At 42.1% G+C, this 23,239-nt stretch overlaps 2 protein-coding genes across 3 annotated transcripts in view; both read left to right on the plus strand.

Moving 5' to 3' along the window:
- The first annotated feature begins 204 nt into the window (after positions 1 to 204).
- Positions 205 to 6,763, plus strand: DDX5 (DEAD (Asp-Glu-Ala-Asp) box helicase 5). 2 transcript variants are annotated; one of them, XM_010856408.1, is made up of 13 exons: positions 205 to 551; positions 1,737 to 1,902; positions 2,088 to 2,184; positions 2,266 to 2,399; positions 2,518 to 2,583; positions 2,821 to 2,962; positions 3,047 to 3,207; positions 3,311 to 3,483; positions 3,810 to 3,920; positions 4,178 to 4,239; positions 4,332 to 4,391; positions 5,644 to 5,868; positions 6,057 to 6,763. In XM_010856408.1, the coding sequence occupies exons 1-13, from the start codon at positions 508 to 510 to the stop codon at positions 6,458 to 6,460; spliced, it is 1,845 nt and encodes a 614-aa protein (XP_010854710.1). In that variant the 5' UTR covers positions 205 to 507; the 3' UTR covers positions 6,461 to 6,763. The 2 variants fall into 2 exon arrangements, with proteins under 2 accessions (XP_010854710.1, XP_010854711.1); XM_010856409.1 differs by lacking the exon at positions 205 to 551 and adding an exon at positions 1,210 to 1,381.
- A 608-nt stretch (positions 6,764 to 7,371) lies between these two features.
- The window catches only part of POLG2 (polymerase (DNA directed), gamma 2, accessory subunit), an 18,463-nt gene continuing 2,595 nt past the window's right edge, over positions 7,372 to 23,239 (plus strand). Inside the window, exons 1-6 of the mRNA XM_010856407.1 lie at positions 7,372 to 9,747; positions 14,794 to 14,920; positions 15,034 to 15,139; positions 15,942 to 16,115; positions 17,225 to 17,365; positions 19,601 to 19,681. Of these exons, the coding sequence (XP_010854709.1) occupies positions 9,186 to 9,747; positions 14,794 to 14,920; positions 15,034 to 15,139; positions 15,942 to 16,115; positions 17,225 to 17,365; positions 19,601 to 19,681 (1,191 nt within the window). The 5' untranslated portion in view covers positions 7,372 to 9,185. The remainder of the gene's footprint in view (positions 9,748 to 14,793; positions 14,921 to 15,033; positions 15,140 to 15,941; positions 16,116 to 17,224; positions 17,366 to 19,600; positions 19,682 to 23,239) is intronic.

Consider the following 23,239-nt stretch of genomic DNA (forward strand, 5'->3'; position numbering starts at 1 on the left):
TTTTATTGTCTGGGCTAGACCTGGAAAAGGGTCCAGTGGTCTCCCTGAAGTGTCAAAAACCAGAAAAAGGTGAAGTCAAGAGAGTGCAGGCTGAGGCATCCCAGTGGAGGACCGCGGCGGGGGGGGGGGGGGGGGCGGGGGGCGGGTACCATCCTTGAAAGGGGCGAAAAATCGGCAAAGGGGGGAGGGGCGAGAAAATGGCGGATCCCGGAACGCCGGCAGGCGTTAATACCTCTGCGCAGGGGCGGAGTGATTAGGTCATAGAGCGGCTCCCAGCATTCTCTGCGGCGGAGGAGGCGGGCCAGGCTATAAAACCGGCTGCCGGGACGCGGCCGGCACCTCATTCATTTCCACCGGTCTCTTGTTGGGCAGCCTTGGCTTCTGTCATCGTCGTCCCTCCGCCGCTGCCGCCCCCGCAAGGCTTTGCCGTCGCCGGAGCCACCTCCAGCGACTCGTCGCACCCGATTCTCTCCGCTTCGCTTCCCGCCAACCGCAACCATTGACGCCATGTCGGGTTATTCGAGTGACCGAGACCGTGGCCGGGATCGAGGGTGAGTGTGGGAACCGACCTGTCAGGCCCGGCGGGTGGGGGATGGGAGACCGATGAGGGTTGCGGGGGTGGGGTGGTGGGGGGAACTCGGCTTCTATAGACTATTCTTGGGCCTCCGCCGTCGAAAAGGGCTTGCGCCATTTTGATATTTGTCCAAACCTGGAGTTTTCATGTTAACGGTCCTCAAGATTCCTTTTTGTTTGGGAGGGGGTATCGGGACCTTGATGATTTGGCAATTGTTCGGAGAATTTCGAGCACATTTTTCGAGGGGAGGAAAGCGCGGCGCTTCGAGGCAAAGTTGCCGCTATTAGATGTAAGCTTACAGGAGTTTTACGGAATCTGGGGCTTCTGTGGGTGCCGAGGGGGCCGCCTCCGAAGCCGTTAATGCGGCGATGTTTGGAGGGTGGCCGGCGCCGCGGGAATCGGCCATGTGGCCGAGCCGTGGGTACAAAATGCCGGCGGCGGACATGGCGGCGGCGCCTTTGTTACCCCGCCCGGCGGAGGAGCTCAAAATGGCAGCGTCGAGAAAATGTGGCGCAGAGAGAAATGAGAGACAAAGGGGGAAGCGCCGCCCCAGCGGGAACGCCGCCCGAAGGACTCCGCCCGGGCCGGGACTCCTCCCCCGGTAGTCTCCAGCTCCTCCTCCTCATTTTCCTTTCGTTATATAATTTTGCTACCTTGGTAGGAAGCCGTTTTGAGGGATCCCTCAACTCGATTGGCTTGCCTAACTACCCCCGAGACCATCCTCCGTGTTCTGCACTCACTGCCTGTGTTGTTCCGCTACCTATTAAAACCAGAGCTCTTTAGTTCAGGACAGCTGCTAAGTAACATGTGTGTTAAGCTTCTGCTTTATTGGCTTTTTAAGGCATTTAATTCTTTTGCTCGTGGGAAAGAGTAGTATCTACCAGCTGTTGTCTGTCCTTGTATCTGAACTCCTAGAGCTTGGCCAGCCAGTTTCCGACCTAGTAAATCCCGGGCTGTTGATTTGTTTTCAATGGTGTGTGTACTTCCTATAACGGGAAATGAGGGAGATGTGGTACTAACTGTGGCTTTTGAAAGAATGACCGTCACTGAGAACAGCACTTCCACCTCCAGAGTCTTTCATTGAGTTTTAGCATGTGCGCAGGGATGGTAAAATAAGTCTGTACATGTTTGAAAATGCAATTTTTTTTTTCTCTAATTTTAGGTTTGGTGCTCCTCGATTTGGAGGTAGTAGGGCAGGGCCCTTATCTGGAAAGAAGTTTGGAAATCCTGGAGAGAAACTGGTTAAAAAGAAGTGGAATCTTGATGAGCTGCCTAAGTTTGAGAAGAATTTTTATCAAGAACACCCCGATTTGGCTAGGCGTACAGCAGTGAGTAATTTCATATGGTTTCTTCAGGCTGTAACTCAAGTGACTTTTAAGTTTGACTAGAAATGTCTTGCAAACTTAAAGGACTGTTAATGTAGATAATTATTAACTTAGGGGTGTATTGGTTGTGTGTTTAGTTAGGGGGAGTCCTCATGAGATAAACTGAATTTTTATGGTTTCTTTTGTAGCAAGAGGTAGAGACATACAGAAGAAGCAAGGAAATTACAGTTAGAGGTCATAATTGCCCGAAGCCAGTCCTGAATTTTTATGAGGCAAACTTCCCTGGTAAGTGCTAGTTTTCCCCACCTTTTAAAAAAAATTCCTTTTCTCTTGGCATTATTGATGTTTTAATTCTTAACATTACAGCAAATGTCATGGACGTGATTGCAAGGCAGAACTTCACTGAACCCACAGCTATTCAAGCTCAGGGATGGCCAGTTGCTCTAAGTGGATTGGATATGGTTGGGGTAGCACAAACTGGATCTGGGAAGACTTTGTCTGTAAGTTTGGGAGAACTTTTGAGTTATGTAACAGGTCCTGAAGAAAATGGATTGGGAGTTAAAAGAAACCAGAAGTGTTTTTAATGTGACTTCCTTTTTTTGCTTTTCTCTTGTATAGTATTTGCTGCCTGCCATTGTCCACATCAATCATCAGCCATTCCTAGAGAGAGGTGATGGGCCTATTGTAAGTGTACATTGTATTCTCTTAACTTTGTTAAAAGCATAGAGATTTGTGGAATATACAGCAGAATAAAATTGTGGTGGTTTTATATATAGAGTTATGTTTTTCAGTGTAGGAAGGGACAAAGCTGCTTTGGGTATTGCCAGTGTAAATCATCTACCCGTGTAGCAATAGTAAATTAGCACTTGAAAACTAGAATTCAGAACTCTCCTTAAGGTGTTCCGCTTTCTCTTTCCTTAGTGCTTGGTGCTGGCACCTACTCGGGAACTGGCCCAACAGGTACAGCAAGTAGCTGCTGAATACTGTAGAGCATGTCGCTTGAAGTCTACTTGCATTTATGGCGGTGCTCCCAAGGGACCACAAATACGTGATTTGGAAAGAGGTATGTAACCAAAAAGGTTTTATTTGTCACTGATTATGCAGAAAGTTCTGGATGTTGTGGTAACATTTGTGTGTTTAATTAAAGGTGTGGAAATCTGTATTGCAACACCTGGAAGACTGATAGACTTTTTAGAATGTGGGAAAACCAATCTAAGAAGAACCACCTACCTTGTCCTTGATGAAGCAGATAGAATGCTTGATATGGGGTTTGAACCCCAAATAAGGAAGATTGTGGACCAGATCAGAGTGAGTGTCCTTTTAAATGTTGTGTCATGTCTTCAAACTAAGCTGTAAATTTGTTCTTGAAATACAATGACTTTTTTTTTTTTTTTAATCTAAAAATCGGTAGCCTGACAGGCAAACCCTAATGTGGAGTGCTACTTGGCCAAAAGAAGTAAGACAGCTTGCTGAAGATTTCCTGAAAGACTATATTCATATAAACATTGGTGCACTAGAACTGAGTGCAAATCACAACATTCTTCAGATTGTGGATGTGTGTCATGACGTAGAAAAGGATGAAAAGTAAGTGACTAACTCTGAAAACAACTCTACAAGTTGAGTCACTGTTGCACAAGTTATCTTAAGAGTGACTTTCAGTTGGGTGGAATCTAAATGCTAATTTGAAATCTGTCATGCTGAAAATTGTTTTGCTTCCTTCAGGTAATTGGCTATCACTATTTTTTTTTTTTTTTAATTATTAACAGAGTATTGTCTTGTGGTTTAAGGGTAAAGGGTAGAATGGTTAAAAAGGTTAAGCAGGTGTTCTCTTGTAGCCCTGTGAGTAAAAGTTGGTGGTCTGCTCATAACCATGAACTTTTTAAAAAATTGAGAATATTTTTTCTTTCAAGGCTTATTCGTCTAATGGAAGAGATCATGAGTGAAAAGGAGAACAAAACCATTGTTTTTGTTGAAACCAAAAGAAGATGTGATGAACTCACTAGAAAAATGAGGAGAGATGGGTATGTGTGGTTGTCCTCCACTAAAGCAGATATTTATTGGAGCTGAGTTCAGGAGAAGGGGCAAAGTTTAATCAGGGTTGATAGCTCTCAGTTTCAAAGATGGAAATGATCTGGTAGTATACATGTATAGGAAAGACTGTGTGTACCTTGTTTCAGATGGAGTTAAAAGGGTTTGTGACCAAAACCGTTAAAGCACATGGTTAAAATCTACAAGGATTTAAATGCCAGTCTCTTAATATAATTTTTCTTTAATTTAGGTGGCCTGCCATGGGTATCCATGGTGACAAGAGTCAACAGGAACGTGACTGGGTTCTAAATGGTAAGTATTTTAAGTGCGGGGTCCCACTCCCACCCCCCAAAGACTTAGAATACCATTCATATTGATGGTTATATATGTGCTTTCTTTTGCAGAATTCAAACATGGAAAGGCTCCTATTCTGATTGCTACTGATGTGGCCTCCAGAGGGCTAGGTTAGTACAAACTCGAATTCATGGCTTGGTTTCCCAGAAGATACCCATATAATTTTTTTAAAGAAAGTTTATTGCTTTCTTTAACCTCTGCATTTTTTCTAAGTTTTTTTCATATAAAGGTGCAGTCTTTGTGGCAAGGCCTAGGCATGACAATCGGAGGACTCGAGGGGGATGGAGGACTAGTGATCGGCTGGCTGCTTCCAGTCGATTAGAGAGGTGAAAAGCTGAAAGTGTGCCAGTAATCTTCAAAAGGCAGAACATACCACCTCTGCCCCGTAAACTGTTCTCTCCGGGGGAAAAAAATGGAAGTTATCCTCACAGTTCACTGCCGTGGTATTTCTTCTGTCCCATGCTTTGCATGACTGCCATGGTACAGCATTGTTTCAAACTGTTTACTGTGATCTGTGGGTCTTTGAGTTTCAGTGAGTTTGCTGAAATGTCGAAGAAATATTTCCAAACTTCAATGTTCAATGAAATTTTTGTTCAAGTTTGAAATGGAGAGAGCAGCTTTAAAAGGTACTAAAAGCCTTTTACAAATTGGTGAGTACTGGCACATAAGATCTAGAGCAGGAGCAACTTCTCACACGTAGTCAGTGGGAAAAAAAGCAGTGCTTTGAAAGTTCCTCCCTCACCTACACAGTAGTCGTCATGTCGAGACCTGCCAGAGAGAGACACATTCTCAAGTGAATCCTGGCTTCTTGGAAGCGCTTGCCTAGACGAGACACAGTGCATAAAAACAACTTTTGGGGGACAGGTATGTTTTTCTTGCAGCTGCGGTTGTAAGGTCTTGGCAAGACAAGCAGTGTGGCCAGAATTTTGAACTTCTGATAAGTGTGTAACGCAAAGGACCGTGTACATTTTTGTTGAAAGGTCCTCAAAATGAGAGCACACGAGGAGGTTGCTGTGAACTTTTAAGTGGCCCTACTGCGCAGAAGCATTCAGATGTCACTTGATGATCTGTAAGGGGACTTGCTAATTTGGGACTGTTAGGAAATACACACGTCCTTTGGACACGCTCCATCATTGGGTGGGTAATAAGGTATACAGATGACGTGTGCTTTTTGTTTTTTTTTCTTCCCCCCCTTCAACCTCAATGGTATTCCTACAGGGAATGGATAACCATTTTAACTGTATTTTTTGCAGCCCATACCTTCTTGGGAATACAATTGTCTAACTTTTTATTTTTGGTCTGGCTGTTGTGGTGTGCAAAACCCTGTACATTGCTATTTTGCCACACTGCAACACCTTACAGATGTGGAAGATGTGAAATTTGTCATCAATTATGACTACCCTAACTCCTCAGAGGATTATATTCATCGAATTGGAAGAACTGCTCGCAGTACCAAAACAGGCACAGCATACACTTTCTTTACACCTAATAACATAAAGCAAGTGAGCGACCTTATCTCTGTGCTTCGGGAAGCTAATCAAGCAATTAATCCTAAGTTGCTTCAGTTGGTCGAAGACAGAGGTTCAGGTAAGACCAACCTTTGGTAAGTGGGTGTGGGGTCACATGATTATTTAAAGTCCATTTGGATGGGATTGGTGGGTGAGGGCAGAAAGAAGTTGAGAAAATACTTCTCAAATTGAGCTACGAAATTCTTTTCTGTGTTAGTAATGATTGGTTCCATGGAAATAACCGGTTGGCAATTTTTTTCTTGACAGGTCGTTCCAGGGGTAGAGGAGGCATGAAGGATGACCGGCGGGACAGATACTCTGCGGGCAAGAGGGGTGGATTTAATACATTTAGAGACAGGGAAAATTATGACCGCGGTTACTCTAGTCTGCTTAAGAGAGATTTTGGGGCAAAAACTCAGAATGGTGTTTACAGTGCTGCAAATTACACCAATGGGAGCTTTGGAAGTAATTTTGTGTCTGCTGGTATACAGACCAGTTTTAGGACTGGTAATCCAACAGGGACTTACCAGAACGGTTATGATAGCACTCAGCAATATGGAAGTAACGTTCCAAATATGCACAATGGTATGAACCAACAGGCATATGCATATCCTGCTACTGCAGCTGCGCCTATGATTGGTTATCCGATGCCAACAGGATATTCTCAATAAGACTTTAGAAGTATATGTAAATGTCTGTTTTTCATAATTGCTCTTTATATTGTGTGTTATCAGACAAGATAGTTATTTAAGAAACATGGGAAATGCAGAAATGACTGCAGTGCAGCAGTAATTATGGTGCACTTTTTCGCTATTTAAGTTGGATATTTCTCTACATTCCTGAAACAATTTTTAGGTTTTTTTTGTACTAGAAAATGCAGGCAGTGTTTTCACAAAAGTAAATGTACAGTGATTTGAAATACAATAAATGAAGGCAATGCATGGCCTTCCAATAAAAAATATTTGAAGACTGAATTAAGTGGAAATGGTACTTTATTTTACATATATAATGTCATGTAAAACTTTGCTTAGATGGTCTTTTTTTTTTTTTTTTTAAATCATAAAACTAAAATTGACTGCTCCTTTCTATAATTTCATTTTGGGAAGTGGGGAGATCAGAAGGCCCTTCTTAAAGTGATCTATTCCTATTGTAAGGATTAAAATGCAGTTGATTTAGGTTGATTAGCAGTTCTAGGCTAAATTGCACAAAGGCTTTCTTTTGGTGCCTCCCCAAATCAGGTGAGTCATTTAAATAGTCTTGGTGAAAGGAGATACTAAAACAGGAAACAAGTGTATAGCCCCACCCTTAACTTAGATTGCTTAGTGAGAACATGGATGACTGTTCCTTTTGCAAATTTGTAATTTGGGAAAAGTCTTCAAATAACTTTTCAAGAGATTATATTTGTGCTCTGGGCTGTACTATTACTGAGGCTGAAAGACTTCCACCCTTGAAGATGGTTGGCCACAAGCTAAGATTGAATTCATGTCCTGTGTTCTCCTGCCAAGGGTAATACAGAAAGGCTAGTCTTCATAGGCCTCCTGGGGCTCTTACCTAGTCAAACTAGGAGTCATGAATGGCCAGTAATTGAGGGAACTCTGGAGGACTTCAAAATGTAAAATAGGATGTAAGAAATCCTCAAATTTAACGGGTTAACCTAGAGGAAGCCACATTGCCCAAAGCACAGTGACTGTGATACAGATCCTTTTGTTGGATCAACATGGGTTTATTGCTGAAGAGATCTGGTGGGTAGCTTTAACTGTGTCTCACCAACCTTAATACTTCATTTGAATGTTTGCAAGGAGAGGATAGGGTTTTATGAGACTTCATTTTAAACTATGGTTATTGAGGCTTTAATTGGTGTTAATGCCTTAGCTCTAAAATGTAAAACAAACTAGAATTTTCCAGGGACAAGACAAGGAATGGTATTTTTAGGACTGACACTGAAAACTGATGGACCCTTTAGTAATTTAACAGTTTTCAATAGCATGATTAGTCATTCATTATGACTCTTAAAAGGAGCTTTTGGGGGTAGGTTGAAGTATTTATTACATATTACTGTTTAATGTCTAAAGTGGGCCTTTTAATTTGTAAACACTGGAATGATTGTGGGGCTGTGGAAAACAAACTATTTGAAGTAAATTTTAAGACAGTCCACTTTTTAGCATGTGTGTTGTGTCCAGCCTGTGGTTGTCTTAATAAATGTGATTTTTCTCCCCATTCTCTCTTTTATTTATTTGCGTTGTAGGCCTCGTGTGTGTTTTCTGGGAGTGGAAAACACGTTAATACTGCCCAGCCTCACTGTTAATACAATTGCTTTTCATATATACTGATCTACTGACTTTTTAACAGACTTACATGTTCTTGTATGGAACAATTTTCTGAACCTGTCACACGTGATGAATTTTCACTGTTCTTGTGTTCTCTTAACTCAGTTGCTAGACTGTCCTCTTCATAAACTGCCTTTTCCTGGTATTCTAGTAGAATATAGTGATTTGTTCTTCCACCTGGCTTAGTCGTCGTAGCCACTTACGGGAAAGTCTGAAGTAGAACTATAATGCATTTTGAAATAAACCGTTTTCTTTAATCTGGGCTATACCACTATCAGGGCTGATGTTTTTTAAGTGGAAGTGTGAAGTCACAAGCTCCTGGAAGGGTCTTAAGGGCCCTCTGGTAGAACAACTGTAGTGTACGCCAGTGCTTGGTTGTCTGGTGCCGCCTCATTAACCTGGAGAGTTTTTAATACTACTGGGCCATTCTCAGCAGTTTTTTAAGTGTTTTCAGGTGATGGGTACAGGTGGCCAAGGGCATCCTTTTTTAATGTATGTAAAGGGACTATACTTGATCGTCACAACGTCCATTCACGTACTTCCAGGAGAGGACAGGGAGGATGGTGACAGCATTTTTAGTAGAGATGCACAAGAGGCCTGGTCTCTAACATTCAGGAGTACACCCTTTTTTTAAAAAGGAACTAAGGTTTTCGGTAACACGACCTTGAGAATGCAAATTACCATTTAAATAAGGTGTATGTAAACGGAAATGTGCAGGACACCTAGGTATTTTGGCAAAAGCAAATAGGAAAATAAAGCTGATTCTACTGGGAACAGCGGGATAGTAAAAAGCAGATGGCAATGATCTTTCGGTGCTGAGGACGGATTAAAAGAGCAGCAGTCTGAAGGATCTAGACCTTGAGAAAAGAGGAATCCTGTATTCACCTGGACGAAAGGGATGGGACGGCGGCGGCCGGAACGCAGTGACGTACTTCCGTGGGAGGGGCCGGTCTCCGCTCACGCTCACTTCCGTCGCGCCTGCGCAACTGGACCCCCGGGCTCGCCCTGTTGTGGCGGTTTTTTGGGATCAGCCAGTTAGTAGGAGACTGCTCTGTAACACCCGAGGGCGATGCCCTCTGCTCCAGCCATCAGAGCTTGCCAGAGAATCTGCCGGTGCCTGTTGTCTGGGTTTGGGGGTCAAGTAGATGGGAGGCAGCCGGAGCAGTTGTCGAAAGGGACAGGCTCCTTCGTAGGGCCCGTGAGGTCGCAAGCGGAGCTACCCCGAAACGAGCCGAGAGAGGCCCCCGAGTCTGGTGGTGAGGGGAGTGAGCCGCTGGTAGAGATCTGTCGGAAGAGACGTTTCCTCAGTGGCACCAAGCAGCAGCTTAGCCGAGATTCTCTTCTAAACGGATGCCACCCCGGCCTTGGCCCCTTGGGCATAGAGTTGCGGAAGAACCTGGCGGCCGAATGGTGGTCCTCAGTGGTGGTGTTCAGGGAGCAGGTCTTCCCGGTAGACGCCCTCCATCGTGAACCAGGTCCTTCTCTGCCCGTGGACAATGGCTTCAGGTTAGTTTCTGCAGAAACACTGCGCGAAATCTTGCAAGACAAAGAGCTGAGTAAGGAACAGCTAGTAGCATTTCTTGAGAACTTACTAAACACTTCTGGGAAACTACGGGAGAACCTTCTTCACGGTATGCTTCACGATTTCATGCTTCAAAATAGGTGGGGTGGAAAGGCAATCTCGCTCGATTTCACGAATTGCAACTGGCCCTTTAGTCACGTGGAAAGGAAATTACCTGAATCTGTCTTCTTGACGTAGTTGGGTTTATTGACAGTCTTGCTACCTTGGAGACAACTGGTTCATGGGATCGTTATTGTTTCTTAAAAGAATCTGGTTCAAGGATCTAGTAAAGCTGTCAGTTTCCCAAGGCAACCGTAGTATTTTGGAGTTCAATTGAGTAGTCCTAGAATTAGGACCTAAGTTAAATCGCGTGTTTGAATAGTTGGTTCATTGTTACTAAAATACTAACAAGTATTTCCACAGTTACTCTTTTAACACACATACACACACACACACACACACACACACACACACACACACACGACTTAGCAAGAGCTCGTTTTGGGCCTTCCCCTGGTAGTTGGTTCATTGTTACTAAAATACTAACAAGTATTTCCACAGTTACTCTTTTAACACACACACACACACACACACACGACTTAGCAAGAGCTCGTTTTGGGCCTTCCCCTGGTAGTTGGTTCATTGTTACTAAAATACTAACAAGTATTTCCACAGTTACTCTTTTAACACACATACACACACACACACACACACACACACACACACACACACACGACTTAGCAAGAGCTCGTTTTGGGCCTTCCCCTGGTAGTTGGTTCATTGTTACTAAAATACTAACAAGTATTTCCACAGTTACTCTTTTAACACACACACACACACACACACACACACAACTTAGCAAGAGCTCGTTTTGGGCCTTCCCCTGGTGGTCCAGTGGTTAAGACTCCAAGCTTCCAGTGCAAGGGTGTGGCTTTGATCCCGGATCAGGGAACTAAGATCCCATATGCTGCATAGCCAAATTTAAAAAAAGAGCTCGTTTTTCCAGAGCAACAAGAAAATGCCCTCCCTCAGTTTTTCGTACTGATCTACGTAATCTGTTGTTTGAAGAGCCCTTCAGGTAATTTTTGAATTGGCAGAATAATAGGACTGATCAAGTTTTATAAGTGATTCTTGAGTGAATACACAGAACTTTGTAGGGCACAGTATACCTTTAATGTTAAATAGTACATGATAGTAGAGATTCTGGGGGGGATTAGATTTTTTTTTTTTTAAAGCATCTCATCTTTGCAACATGTTATCCTTGCCTTTTTTTTTTTTTTTTAATTAATTGGTACTAGGAAGTAATTTGGAGAAGGCAGTGGCCACCCACTCCAGTACTCTTGCCTGGAAAATCCCATGGACAGAGGAGCCTGGTAGGCTGCAGTCCGTGGGGTCGCAAAGAGTCGGACACGACTGAGTGACTTCTTTCACTTTTCACTTTCATGCATTGGAGAAGGAAATGGCAACCCACTCCTGTATTCTTGCCTGGAGAATCCCAGGGACGGGGGAGCCTGGTGGGCTGCCGTCTGTGGGGTTGCACGGAGTTGGACACGACTGAAGCGACTTAGCAGTAGCAGGAAGTAATTTGAAATAACCAATGTCCATGGTCTGTGAAAATTAGTACTTACAACCTTTTAAAGATTTCCTTAATAAGGCAAACTTAAACTGTGGAGTAAATGTGACCATTTTGATTTGAACTACTTTAATTATTCATGATGGTTTTACTTTGGGGAAGTTAAATCACTTTTCATTACCATGTTCCAAAACAAATCAATTTTTTATTTCCTATGAGAAAATGAAACACAGCTGTCTTAGATTCATGAAAGTATTTACTGATGAGCTAGACATTCTGTTCCCTTTAAGAAACTTAAATCCATGCATTTGCCTAATCTTTTAGTTGTCTGGTGTTTCTGGCTTTCAAGTACCAGTTTGCCATTTCTTTCTATGCCCGATGCCCTTGCCTTCTCTATTTCATGTCTGAACTATTGTGGTAGCCTCTGGCTATGAATACTTTGGCCACCTGATGTGAAGAGCTGACTCATTTGAAAAGACCCTGATGCTGGGAAAGATTGAAGGAGAGAGAAGAATGGGACGACAGAGGATGAGATGGTTGGATGGCATCACCGAGTCAATGGACGTGAGTTTGAGTAAACTGCAGGAGTTGGTGATGGACAGGGAAGCCTGGCGTGCTGCAGTCCATGAGGCTGCAAAGAATCGGACACGACTGAGTGACTGAACTGATCTAAGTATGAATGGTTTTTAAAAATTCTCAGCCATTTTATCTCCAAAGATCGCTACTGCCCTGTTCTCTTTCTTCTGTCCTGTGATTAGTTACACATATGTTAGACTTCCCCCATCTTGTTACCAACTTTCTTGAACACATTGATCACATTTCAAAGTCTGGTCTGATAACTCAGTTATGTCTGTTTCTAGTATCTGTGTTACTCTGGACTTTTGTTCATTTGGACTTTTCTCTTGATTTTCTAAGTAATTTGTGTGTTAATTGTAGAGATAAATTGAGGCTCTGGGTGACGTTTTCTTCTGTCTGTGGGCTAGCGGATGGGGATTACTTTTGCTTTGGGCAGGCAGTTAGGGCATATTTATCCAGAAAGTTCATTGACAGCTTCGTTTGCACTTGACCCCTAGAAGGCAATCCTTTAGGTGTCCCTAGTGAAAGGCTGGGGTGTTCACCAGGGCCTGTCTTTCTTAAGACCTTTGGACTACAATTTTTATACTTCCCAGCCCTATACGATGTCCGTTTCAGCTTCTCAGCTCTGCTACTTCAGATGTGAAAGTGAAAGTGAAAGTGAATGTTGGGTTCACCTCTCTACTCTTCCTTTCTCTCCAAATCTTGGACCCTCGGTCCTTACTGCCTTGATAGCTGTCTTGTGTCTTTAAACAGATTTTTTAAAGTTTCTCGGCCAAGCTTTTCTTGTCAACAAGCTTGCCAGTTGTTATGGGAAGTGGAAATCTCAAGTAACTGTTGAACACAGTGTTGTCATTTAGTGGGATATAATCTAAGTGTAAGAAGTCTTGAACTTTGATTTATTCTAAGTAGACATGTTGGAATTATAGTTCTGAAGCTATTTTACATATATTTTGTGCATGCCTGCTCAGTTGTGTCCAACTCTGAGCAAATAGACCCATGGATAGATTTAGTAGGAACCAAGATTTTCACTGTAAGAAAAAAGATACAAAGCAGATAAGGATAAACTTTGTAATATTAAGTTTGAATTGACTATCAGTATGAACTTATTTTAAAAATACATATTTCCTAACTTTTCTTCATTGAAAAGGCCTAGAAACAATGACAATAGCAACGAGCACACCTAGAATTAAGTTTCTAAAAGGAACCAGTACTTGGAGAAATGGCTCATTCCAGGTCTGGGGCAGGGACAATATAAGGTGACTTTGGGACAGTTTATGGTGCTAGAAAGCAAAAAATTACTAGAAGACTAAGTATTGTTGTTCAGTCGCTAAGTTGTGTCCGACTCTTTGTGACCCCATGGACTGCAGTGCACCAGGCTTCCCTGTCCTTCACTATCTCCCAGAATTTGCTCAGATTCATGTCCATTGAGTCAGTGATGCCATCCCACTATCTCACCATCCCCTTCTTCTTTTGCCTTCAGTCTTTTCCAGCATCAGGGTCTTTTTCATTGTGTTGGCTCTTCCCATCAGGTGGCCAACGTATTGGAGCTTCAGCATCAGTCCTTCCAATGAATATTCAGGGTTGATTTCCTTTAGGATTGACTGCTTTGATCTCCTTGCAGTCCAAGGGACTCTCAAGAGTCTTCTCCAGCACCACAATCCAAAAGCATCAGTTCTTTGGCACTCAGCCTTTTTTATGGTCCAACTCTGATATGCATACATGACTACTGGAAAAACCATAGCTTTGACTATACTATACAGAACTTTGTCGGCAAAGTGATGTCTCTGCTTTTTAATACACTGTCTAGGTATGTTGTAGCTTTCCTTCCAAGGAGCAGGAGTGGGTTTATGATAAAAGGACATAGATACTGGCTTGAAGGAGATTCCCACTGGCTAAGTTGGGGACAAATTGAACATTAAAATAAATATTGATGGTAATGGATGAGAATACATTAAAAATCTAATCCACAGTGTTAATGAAAAAAATAAGTAATTAAGGCTCTTGGTGTAATTCAGGCTCTTGGTAGAAAGAGGAGTTGAAGAGAGTTTGTTTTAATAGGAGCAGTGCAGTAAATGTAGAAGGAACACTAGAATAGAAAAACTACCTTTGTAATCCTTGATACAATAATTCAAGCAGGGGTCATCAGTGAATTCTAAAAGATTGGGTGGAAGATTTTTGGGGAGCAGGATAATAGTAGGGAATGGATATTCACTGCCTTAACTAGTTAATCTAAATCTGGTTTCATTAGAAATGGGATCATTTGATACTAGGTTCCTCCTATTAGGATGCAGTAAGACAAAACATATCAACTAGGTAGTATTCTTGCTAAAAATGATTAACCCAAATTAAATCATAAGGGAACATTCAGACAAGTCTAATTTGAGATTAATCTGTGACTGGCCTGTACTCAAATCAAAAGTCAGTGTTATTAAAAGCAAAGTTGGAGAAATCAGAGAAATAGTCTAGATTTAGAGTGATTTAAGAAACCTAATCAAAATGCAGAGCATTTATTAACCTTAATTAGGGAGAAAAAGACAGCAATAAATGACATTTGGGGTGACAGAAAATAAAATATTGATCATATGTTAGATGAAATCATGACATGATTAATGGTGTAATAAAGGTGTACAGTGAATAGTTTTAATTTTAGGAGGTGCCTGCTGAAATGTTTTGTGGTGAACAAGAAAAATGTGGCAAAATGTTTACAGTTGGTGAATCTAGGTGAAGGATTTACAGATGTTTATTGTACTATTCTTTCAACTTTCTTGTAGATTTGAAAATCGTCAAACTAAAAAGTTGGAGAGCACTACTTGAAATTAAGTGGTAATCAACTAAGATCTACTTGAGCTCCATGTTACTATTACTTATTGCTGTGTTAGCATTATATTATTAATTTGTCTATAAATTGACCAAAATGATTGGGTTTATGCAACAGATTTATACAATGACTGATTTATTTTTTAACAGGTGCCTTGGAGCACTATGTTAGTTACCTGGATCTGGTAAACAAGAGGCTACCTTTTGGCCTTGCTCAGATTGGAGCATGTTTTCACCCTGTTTCTGATACTAAGCAGACACCTGATGGTGTTAAAAGGTACACAGAAAATGGCATATAACTTGGCCTTGTGTTTAAACAGTCACTTTCACTTTGGGATAGACTATATGATTTTCAAATAAATGATTGTCTTATATTTCTCATATCCAAAGAATCGGTGAAAAGACTGAAGCTTCTCTGGTATGGTTTACTTCAGCAAGAACTGCAAGCCAGTGGCTTGATTTCTGGTTACGTCATCGACTCCTATGGTGGAGAAAGGTACTACAATAATTAACCTTTAATTTAATAATGAATAGGCAAATTGGCTAAGTAAGAAGTAATACTTCTCTATAATAAATTAAATTTTATTTGATGTAGCTATGTTATATTTATGAGACAGCTATAAAAATTAACAAGTACATATAAAAAAACTCTTTGTAATGATTTTCATTGTTCTGTAAGTTACTTTGGTAAAGGTGTTTGTTGATGTTTTGGTCAGAAACTTTTGTTGGTAAGGCTTCAACAAAATAAAGTTCAAATTCTCTTACCTGGCATTCCTGACTGGTATAGAGTTTGACCCTTGCCCACTCTTACAGCTTTAGCTTTTCCTCCCAACCTCCATGAACTCTCCATGTTAGTCAAACGGTCCTGTAATTTACAATCAAGTTTTAATGTAAGCCTAAGAGAGAAAAGCTGAAGTAAGCATTTTTGTCTTGCCGTTGTCTTATTACTCTAACTCTCAGAATCTCCAAATACTCACCTAAACTAAATGAAATGATCACAAATACTCAGGCTGTTTATGGAAGGATGAGAATGGTATGTGATACTTTCTTCTGTATCTAAGTTCATGGTTCCTTCCCTTCTTTTTAATTGACCACAGAAAGGCTAGATAGCATCAGCAGTTATTCTCTGTAATTCTTTGAGATTAAAAAACAGTATTTTTAGCAGCATAGTCACTCATATTTAATTCAACTTCACAGTTCTTATGTGGAACCTGACCCATTTCATTTCAGTTGCTGCAGGCAACTTTACTTTCTAATGTTCATTTTAATATGTTAATAAGACAAACTTTCCTTTCCAGTTTGCTATGAGTCCATCTAACTTCAGCAGTGGAGATTGTCAGGATGAAGCAGGCCGAAAAGGAAACAGACTTTACTACAATTTCCCCTGGGGAAAGGAGCCAATAGAAACCCTGTGGAACCTAGGAGATCATGAACTTTTACACATGTATCCTGGAAGTGTGGCTCAAGTACACGTATGTTTTCCCTTGTGCTCCTGTGTATCCTTTACCCAGATTCTCTAACCATGATCATTTTTAAGATATGCTTTTTAAAAAACCCTCTGACTTGTACATTTTATTATGTTTTCAAATTTTATTTGTTAGTTTTCTGCCGTGTCAGGTCTTCATTGTGCACAGACTCAGTTGCCCCATGGCATGTGGAATCTCAGTTCCCAGACCAGGGGTCGAACCCTTGTCCCTGTGTTAGAAGGCAGATTCTTAACCACTGGACTACCCTGTGATCGTTTCTGAACCATTTGAGAATTAACTGTAGACATGGTGGCTGGCCCAAGACTTCTCAGTTCTTCAGTATGCATTTCTCAAGTATTACAAGGACTCACCTATATAACTGCAGTGCGGTCATTATGATCAGGAAAGTAGCAGTAATCTGCTCTTACTGTCACATCTACAGAACCCTTCAAATGTAATCAGTTATTCCGATCTGCCCTTTATAGGTCCCGGATCCAATCTGGGATTGGGTTTCAAGTAGTTGTCATGTGTTCTTAGTCCCCTTCAAATGAACAATTCCTTTTATCTCTCCTTGTCTTTCATGACCTTGACATTTTTGAAGAGTACAGGCCAGCTGCTCTGTAGACCGTCCCTTGGTTGGAGTTTCCTTCAAGTGTTTTTTGCTAGGCATGCCACAGAGATGGTGCCACCCTCTCCTCAGTGCATCGTATCAGGAGGCATGTGATAGCCGTTTGTTACTGGTGATATTAACCTTTATCACTTGATTAAGATGACCCTACCAGGTTTCTCCATTGTAAAGCTGATAAGTATTTTGAGGTTATTCCTTGGCAAGTAATTAATAAGTCTTTTGTGGGCAGATACTTTACGTAAAAATAACCTGTTTCTCAGCAAATTTTGACCTGCTGATGTTACAGCATCTTTTTTGCCCAAATCAATGATTACTGTGAGGGTTGCCAAAATGATAACTTTTAAATTAATTTCATCATTCTGTCTAGATTTATTGATCAGTTTTATTGATCAGATTTATTGATCACTGATTCTGTAAGTCTAAAATGTGATTTTAGGAGGTAGTTCTGCTGAATAATGCTTTATTTTTGTTGTACTTTTCTATTGAGGGCCGAGACGGGCGGAAAAATGTGGTTCCTTCTGTTTTATCTATAAATGGAGATCTAGACCGAGGCATGCTGGCCTACCTCTATGATTCTTTCCAGCTAACAGAGAACTCCTTTACAAGAAAGAAAGATCTTCATAGAAAGGTACTTTGATATTTCAGAGACAGCCTTGGGAAGTTAAAAATACAGGTTTCTCCCCTCTTTTTTATGTTAGCGTACTTGGTTTCTAACATAAAGTCTGAATAATAATTTTTTTAGTGCAAGTAATTGAAATATTTTTCAGGTTTCTTAGAGAATGCGGCCACAGGAATAATAAGCAGGTTCTTGCAGAATTAGAACCGGGAATCCCTACTGGGTAGCCCCAAAGGCGTTTCTGTTTAATCTTGGGCAGCTAGACAGCTCTCTCACTCTCAGCCCCTGAGCCTCTTAACTGATGGCTTCCACTTACATCAGAAGCAAAATGTTAAATAGGAGTAAGACAGACCAGCCAGACTTGTGATATTGACCTCTCAGCTTCTGGTCTGACCCCAAGTGGCTGGTCACTGGATCACAGGAGCAAGCCATGGGTCTGGGTCAAGGGAAAGGCTTATTTTAGGATGTGCAGTTTTAGCATTCTTACGGGCTCAAAATCAAGAGAGAGAGGAGGAGTTGCAGCTGTAGGAGAGAAATGAAATGCCTAATGGAGCGAAATTTTGGAAGTAACAAGAAGGATTAAGACAGAATCAAGAATACATGTTGCAGGGGGAGGTGGGTTGTCTTGAAAAGGGTTTCTTTAAACAGCAGGGAGGAAAAACAATAGTATAGATAAAAATAGGCTGCCAGGGCTGTTTAGCCCTTGAAGGAAGCTTTACTCACATCCTTTGTTTTCTTGGGGAATTCAGAAGCAAGATTGTTAGCTTAAAATGTGGAGGAGTAGGGGTTTAAGTGGCAAGAGTTTAGAATAGTCCTATTCCCCTCAACTGTGACAGGGAGCGTCTCTAAATCAAAAGTTTTAACATGTTGAGTGCTCACCTGGCATCAGACACCATGAGCTTGTAGCTCCACTCTGCACAGTTAGTGATTTATTATGCGGTGTTCATTTAGCCTGATGTGGCCATTCTGGGAGTTGGGATTTATGGGGCATTTGTGGCAAACAAACAAGGGAGATCCCTTCTTTCTCTTATACCCTACTTCCAAACCATCAGCAAAACCTCTTTGACTGTCTCCAACATGTATCTTGAATCTGGTCTTTTCTTACCACCTCCCCTCCTTGAACTCTGATCTAAGCCACCGTCATCCCCACCACCCTGCACTGAGTGGCCCTTTTGAACATTCATGTTACTCGGCTCCTCTGCTTTAAACCCTCCAGTAAGCTCCTCTTACTCAGGGGAAAAGCTCAAGCCCCTTAAAATGTTTTACAAAACCTTTTTCTTTTTGACCTTCAGCTCGTCTCCACGTTACTCAGTCTGCTCCAGCAATACAGACATCATCGTTGTTTCTAGAACATGCCAGGTGTGCCCCCAGAGCCATGTCATTAGTTCTCCCTTTGTCTGAGTGCTCTTCCTCCAAACGCACAGGTCTTGCCCCTCAATCCACTTTCAAGTCTTTGCTCAAATGTCACCTCAGAGAGGAGACTTTCTCTTATCACCTTATTTAAAATTGCAAACAGCCCTCCCCTAGCCCACCCCTTGCCAACACATATCTTCTTTCTTTCTTTTTTTCCTTTTAAGCACTTACTACCTTCAAACATAGAGCTTCCCTGGTGGCTCAGACGGTAAAGCGTCTGCCTGCATGTGGGAGACCTGGGTTCAATACCTGGATTGGGAAGATCTCCTGGAGAAGGCAATGGCAACCCACTCCTGTACTCTTGCCTGGAAAATCCCATGGACAGAGGAGCCTGGTGGGCTACAGTTCATGGGGTCGCAGAGTCGGACACGACTGAGCGACTTCACTTTCTTTTCTTTTCCTACCTTCAAATATATTACTTTTTTATTTTGTTATCTTCTCCCCATCGTGAGGGACAGGGATTTTTGTCCCCACCGCCTAGAACTGTTTCTCATACAAGTGTTAAACGGCTGAATGAATGTGTAGCGTGATGGGTTTTGGCAGAGAAGGTGCGAGTGATAAGGCGCATGGCGCAGGCTGGGTAGTGAAGGCAGCGGTTCCTTTGAAAGGGCATTTCAACTGAGGGAAAATGGAGTTGTCGGGAGAGAGGAGAGCATCAGATGGATGTATTTCTGCAGAATGCCTAAATGGAGACATCTATGGCAGCTGAATCTTTACATGACCTTTTATGACCTCAGCTAGCTTCCATTTTCACACAGAAAATTTTAACTGTTGAAGCAGCTTCGTGTTGGTTGGTGCTTGTCCTTCTTACCCCTGCTCTTTAAATTGTTTCAGGTGCTTAAACTTCACCCTTGCTTGGCGCCTATTAAAGCTGCTTTGGATGTGGGACGAGGCCCAACAGTGGAACTAAGACAGGTGGGTTAAACAAGCTTCAGTGTCTGGATTTCAACTGTAACCGTTATTCCAAGTAAATGAGTAGTTTGCCATCTAAGTTTTATTTTGATTCATTAAAAAAATCTTTAACTGAATAATGAACTGTGGATAAATACTGTGATTAATTAATGCAATTTGAAATATAGCATACAAAAGAGACTGAATACACTTGTGTGGATTTTGCTGTTAATGTCATGCTCAGTCATAATTGCATTTTTTAAAATGAGTATACATAATTTTGGTGATCAAAATATTTGTACAGAAGTCTAGTGAGTAACTTCTTACCTTTTCTCTTTTTTTTTTTTAAATTTTATTTTATTTTTAAACTTTACATAATTGTATTAGTTTTGCCAAATATCAAAATGAATCCGCCACAGGTATACATGTGTTCCCCATCCTTTTCTCTTTTTAACACTTTTTTTTTTAAATTGGAGGATAATTGCTTTACAGTGTTGTGCTGGATTCTGCCATACAACTCGAATCAGCCATAATTATATGTATATCCTCCAGCTCCTGAACCTCCCTCCACTCTCCCACCCACCCATCTAGACCATCACAGAGCAGCAGGTTGGGCTCCTTGTGTTATATAGCAGCTTCCCACTAGAGAGCTACTTTACACAGGATAGTGTTATATATGGGCTTCCCGGTAGCTCAGCTGGTAAAGACTCCACCTGTAATACAGGAGACACTGGTTTGATTCCTGGGTTGGGGAGATCCCCTGGAGAAGGGATAGGCTACCTGCTCCAGTATTGGGCTTCCCCGGTGACTCAGATGGTAAAGAATCCGCCTGCAATGCAGGAGACCTGGGTTTGATCCTGGGTTGGGGAGATCCCCTGGAGGAGGGCATGGCAACCCACTCCAGTATTCTTGCCTGGAGAACTCCCTTGGACAGAGGAGCCTGGCGGGCTACAGTCCACGGGGTCTCAGAGTCAGACATGACTGAGCGGCTCAGCACAGCAGTGCCGTATATGTCAGCGCTGCTCTCTCAGTGGGTCCCGCCCTCTGCTTCCCTCACTGTGTCCGCAAGTCTGTTCTCTGTGTCTGCATCTCCGTTCCTTCCCTGCAGACAGGCTCATCAGTGCTGTTTTTCTAGCTTCCATATATATGCATTAATATACAATATTTGTTTTTCTGACTTCACTCTGTGTAACAGGCTCTAGGTTCATCCACCTTACTAGAACTGACTCAGATCCATTCCTTTTTATGGCTGAGTAATATTCCACCGTGTATATGTACCACAGCTTCTCTATCTGTTCATCTCTCAGTGGACATCTAGGTTGCTTCCATGCCCTAGCTTTTGTAAATAATGCTGCAATGAACATTGGGTTACATGTGTCTTTTTGAATTGTGGTTGTCTTAGGGTATATGCCCAGTAGTGGGACTGCTGGATCATGTGGTGGTTTTATTCCTAGTTTTTTAAGGAATCTCCATTGCTGTTCTCCATAGTGGCAGTATCAATTTACAGTCTCACCAAGAGTACAAGAGGGTTCCCTTTTCTCCCTGTCCTCTCCAGCCTTTATTGTTTGTAGATGTTTTTGATGACGGCCATTCTGACCGGAGTGAGGTGGTATCTCATTGTAGTTTTGATTTGCATTTCTCTAATACTGAACGATGTTAAGCATCTTTTCGTGTGTTTATTGGCCAACTTAACATTTTGATACTTGTTGGTATCAGCACAAGCTCTAGATTTGCAATCTTATTTTATTTTTTACTGTATCTGGTCAAATTAAATACTCTTAAAAAAAGCCAGGGCCCCTTCAGCAGTCATTTCTGTCTGGGTGACTCAGACCGTCCAGAACTGAGTGAGGACTCTTGAAAGATTAACTGGCTTTCTCAAGCCCTCGGGGAGGGTCTGGGAAGGTGGTGATACTGAGCTCAGGGAAAGGGAAAGAGAATGGCTTGATGTCCACATTTGCCCCCAGGATTGAGGAGGACTTCCCAAACACCGCAGGAGGTACCAAGTTCCTGGGGAGTTTGTTTTTTTCCGCTTGCAGGACAAAGAAGAGCTCTGCCTCTGAGATTTTCCGTGCCCTGCAGGCCCTGCTCTGCTTTGTCTGTTTACAGGAAGAATGGTGCTGCTTGGCGCCTCCCGCGTTGTACCGAACGAGTGGTGTCGAGGAGCATCCTGTTCTGTTTTTAACTTTTCCCTCAGCTTTATGACAGAATCCTTATGCCTGTAACTTTCTGGGCCATGGAAGAGGTTTTGTGGGTTGTTTTTACAGGGACCGGATTTGGGGGTAAAATGAACACGTAGCCTTAATTTCACTGTATCGGTTAGCTTGCTCTCCAAACTGGCTGCACCTGTTTGTGGACTGTCTGTGGCGTGAGGGCTCTCATTTCCCCACGTCTTCACCTTAATCATGCTGAGAGCCTTTTCTTTCCTCTTCCACCTTCTGTTAGGAAGAGGTCATTTTCTGCTGGCAACCACTAACTTACTAAAACTATATTAGTCTTTTTCCTCTTACATTCTAAGATTTATTAATATCTTTATTCTCATTTGTCCCCAAAATACCATATACCTTAACACCCATTTACTTTGCTCTGGTTTTTCCCTGGGAACTTGCTAGAAATGCAAATTCTTGCCAAACCTGCTGAATCAGAAACTCTGGGGTGAGGCTGAGCCATCTGTGTTTTGCAAGCCCTCCAGGTGTTACTGAAGCTAAAGTTGGAGACACAGTGCTCTAGTGCAAGCACAGGCTCTCATGTGACCCTTCCACTCGCCATTACCCTCCCCATCCCCACCACGGACATTTGGTAAAGTTTGGGAACAGTTTCGGTTGTCATAAGGTAAGGGAGAGTGCTCCAGGCATCTGATGAAGGCAGGGATACTGCTAAACATCTTGTATCGGCTGCACCAGTGAGGAAAATTTTGCTTTAGAGTTTTGGATTGTTACGGGCATTTTAAATTTTTCTTTCTTTCTTTCTTTTTCATCACCATTTTTAAAACAGTAAACTGTCGTTTACTCATTATTATTTCTGTGTTTTCCATCAGGCTTTTGTCTCTAGCATTCCACTGACGCTAATCAATCATTCTCTGTTCCTGAAACATTTTCTTTAGTTGGTTTCAGGAATACCACTTTCCTAGTTTTCTTCATACTTTTCTGGCTTCTTTTCTTCGATGTCTCTTCTCTTCAGTCCTCAAGTCTCAGATGAGTTAACATAACCCTTTGGACTTATCTGCTTTTTTTCTGATAGACTCTGTTTTGCTTTTGTGTTTTGAGTGATGATAATAAAAATTCTTAAGTTTAGTATAAAAATCTCAGAGATTTGCATTTAGTATTCATGGCTCAGACTGTAAAGAGTCTACCTGCAATGCAGGAGACCTGGGTTCGATCCCTGGGTTGGGAAGATCCCTGGGGAAGGAAATGGCCACCTCTCCAGTGTTCTTGCGGAAAAGGCAATGGCACCCCCACTTCAGTACTCTTGCCTGGAAAATCCCATGGGCAGAGGAGCCTGGTAGGCTGTAGTCCATGGGGTCGCTAAGAGTCGGACATGACTGAGCGACTTCACTTTCACTTTTCACTTTCATGCATGGAGAAG

The sequence above is a fragment of the Bison bison genome, unplaced genomic scaffold (assembly GCF_000754665.1).
Source record: "Bison bison bison isolate TAMUID 2011002044 unplaced genomic scaffold, Bison_UMD1.0 scf7180017864371, whole genome shotgun sequence".
Classification (NCBI taxonomy): Eukaryota; Metazoa; Chordata; class Mammalia; order Artiodactyla; family Bovidae; genus Bison; species Bison bison.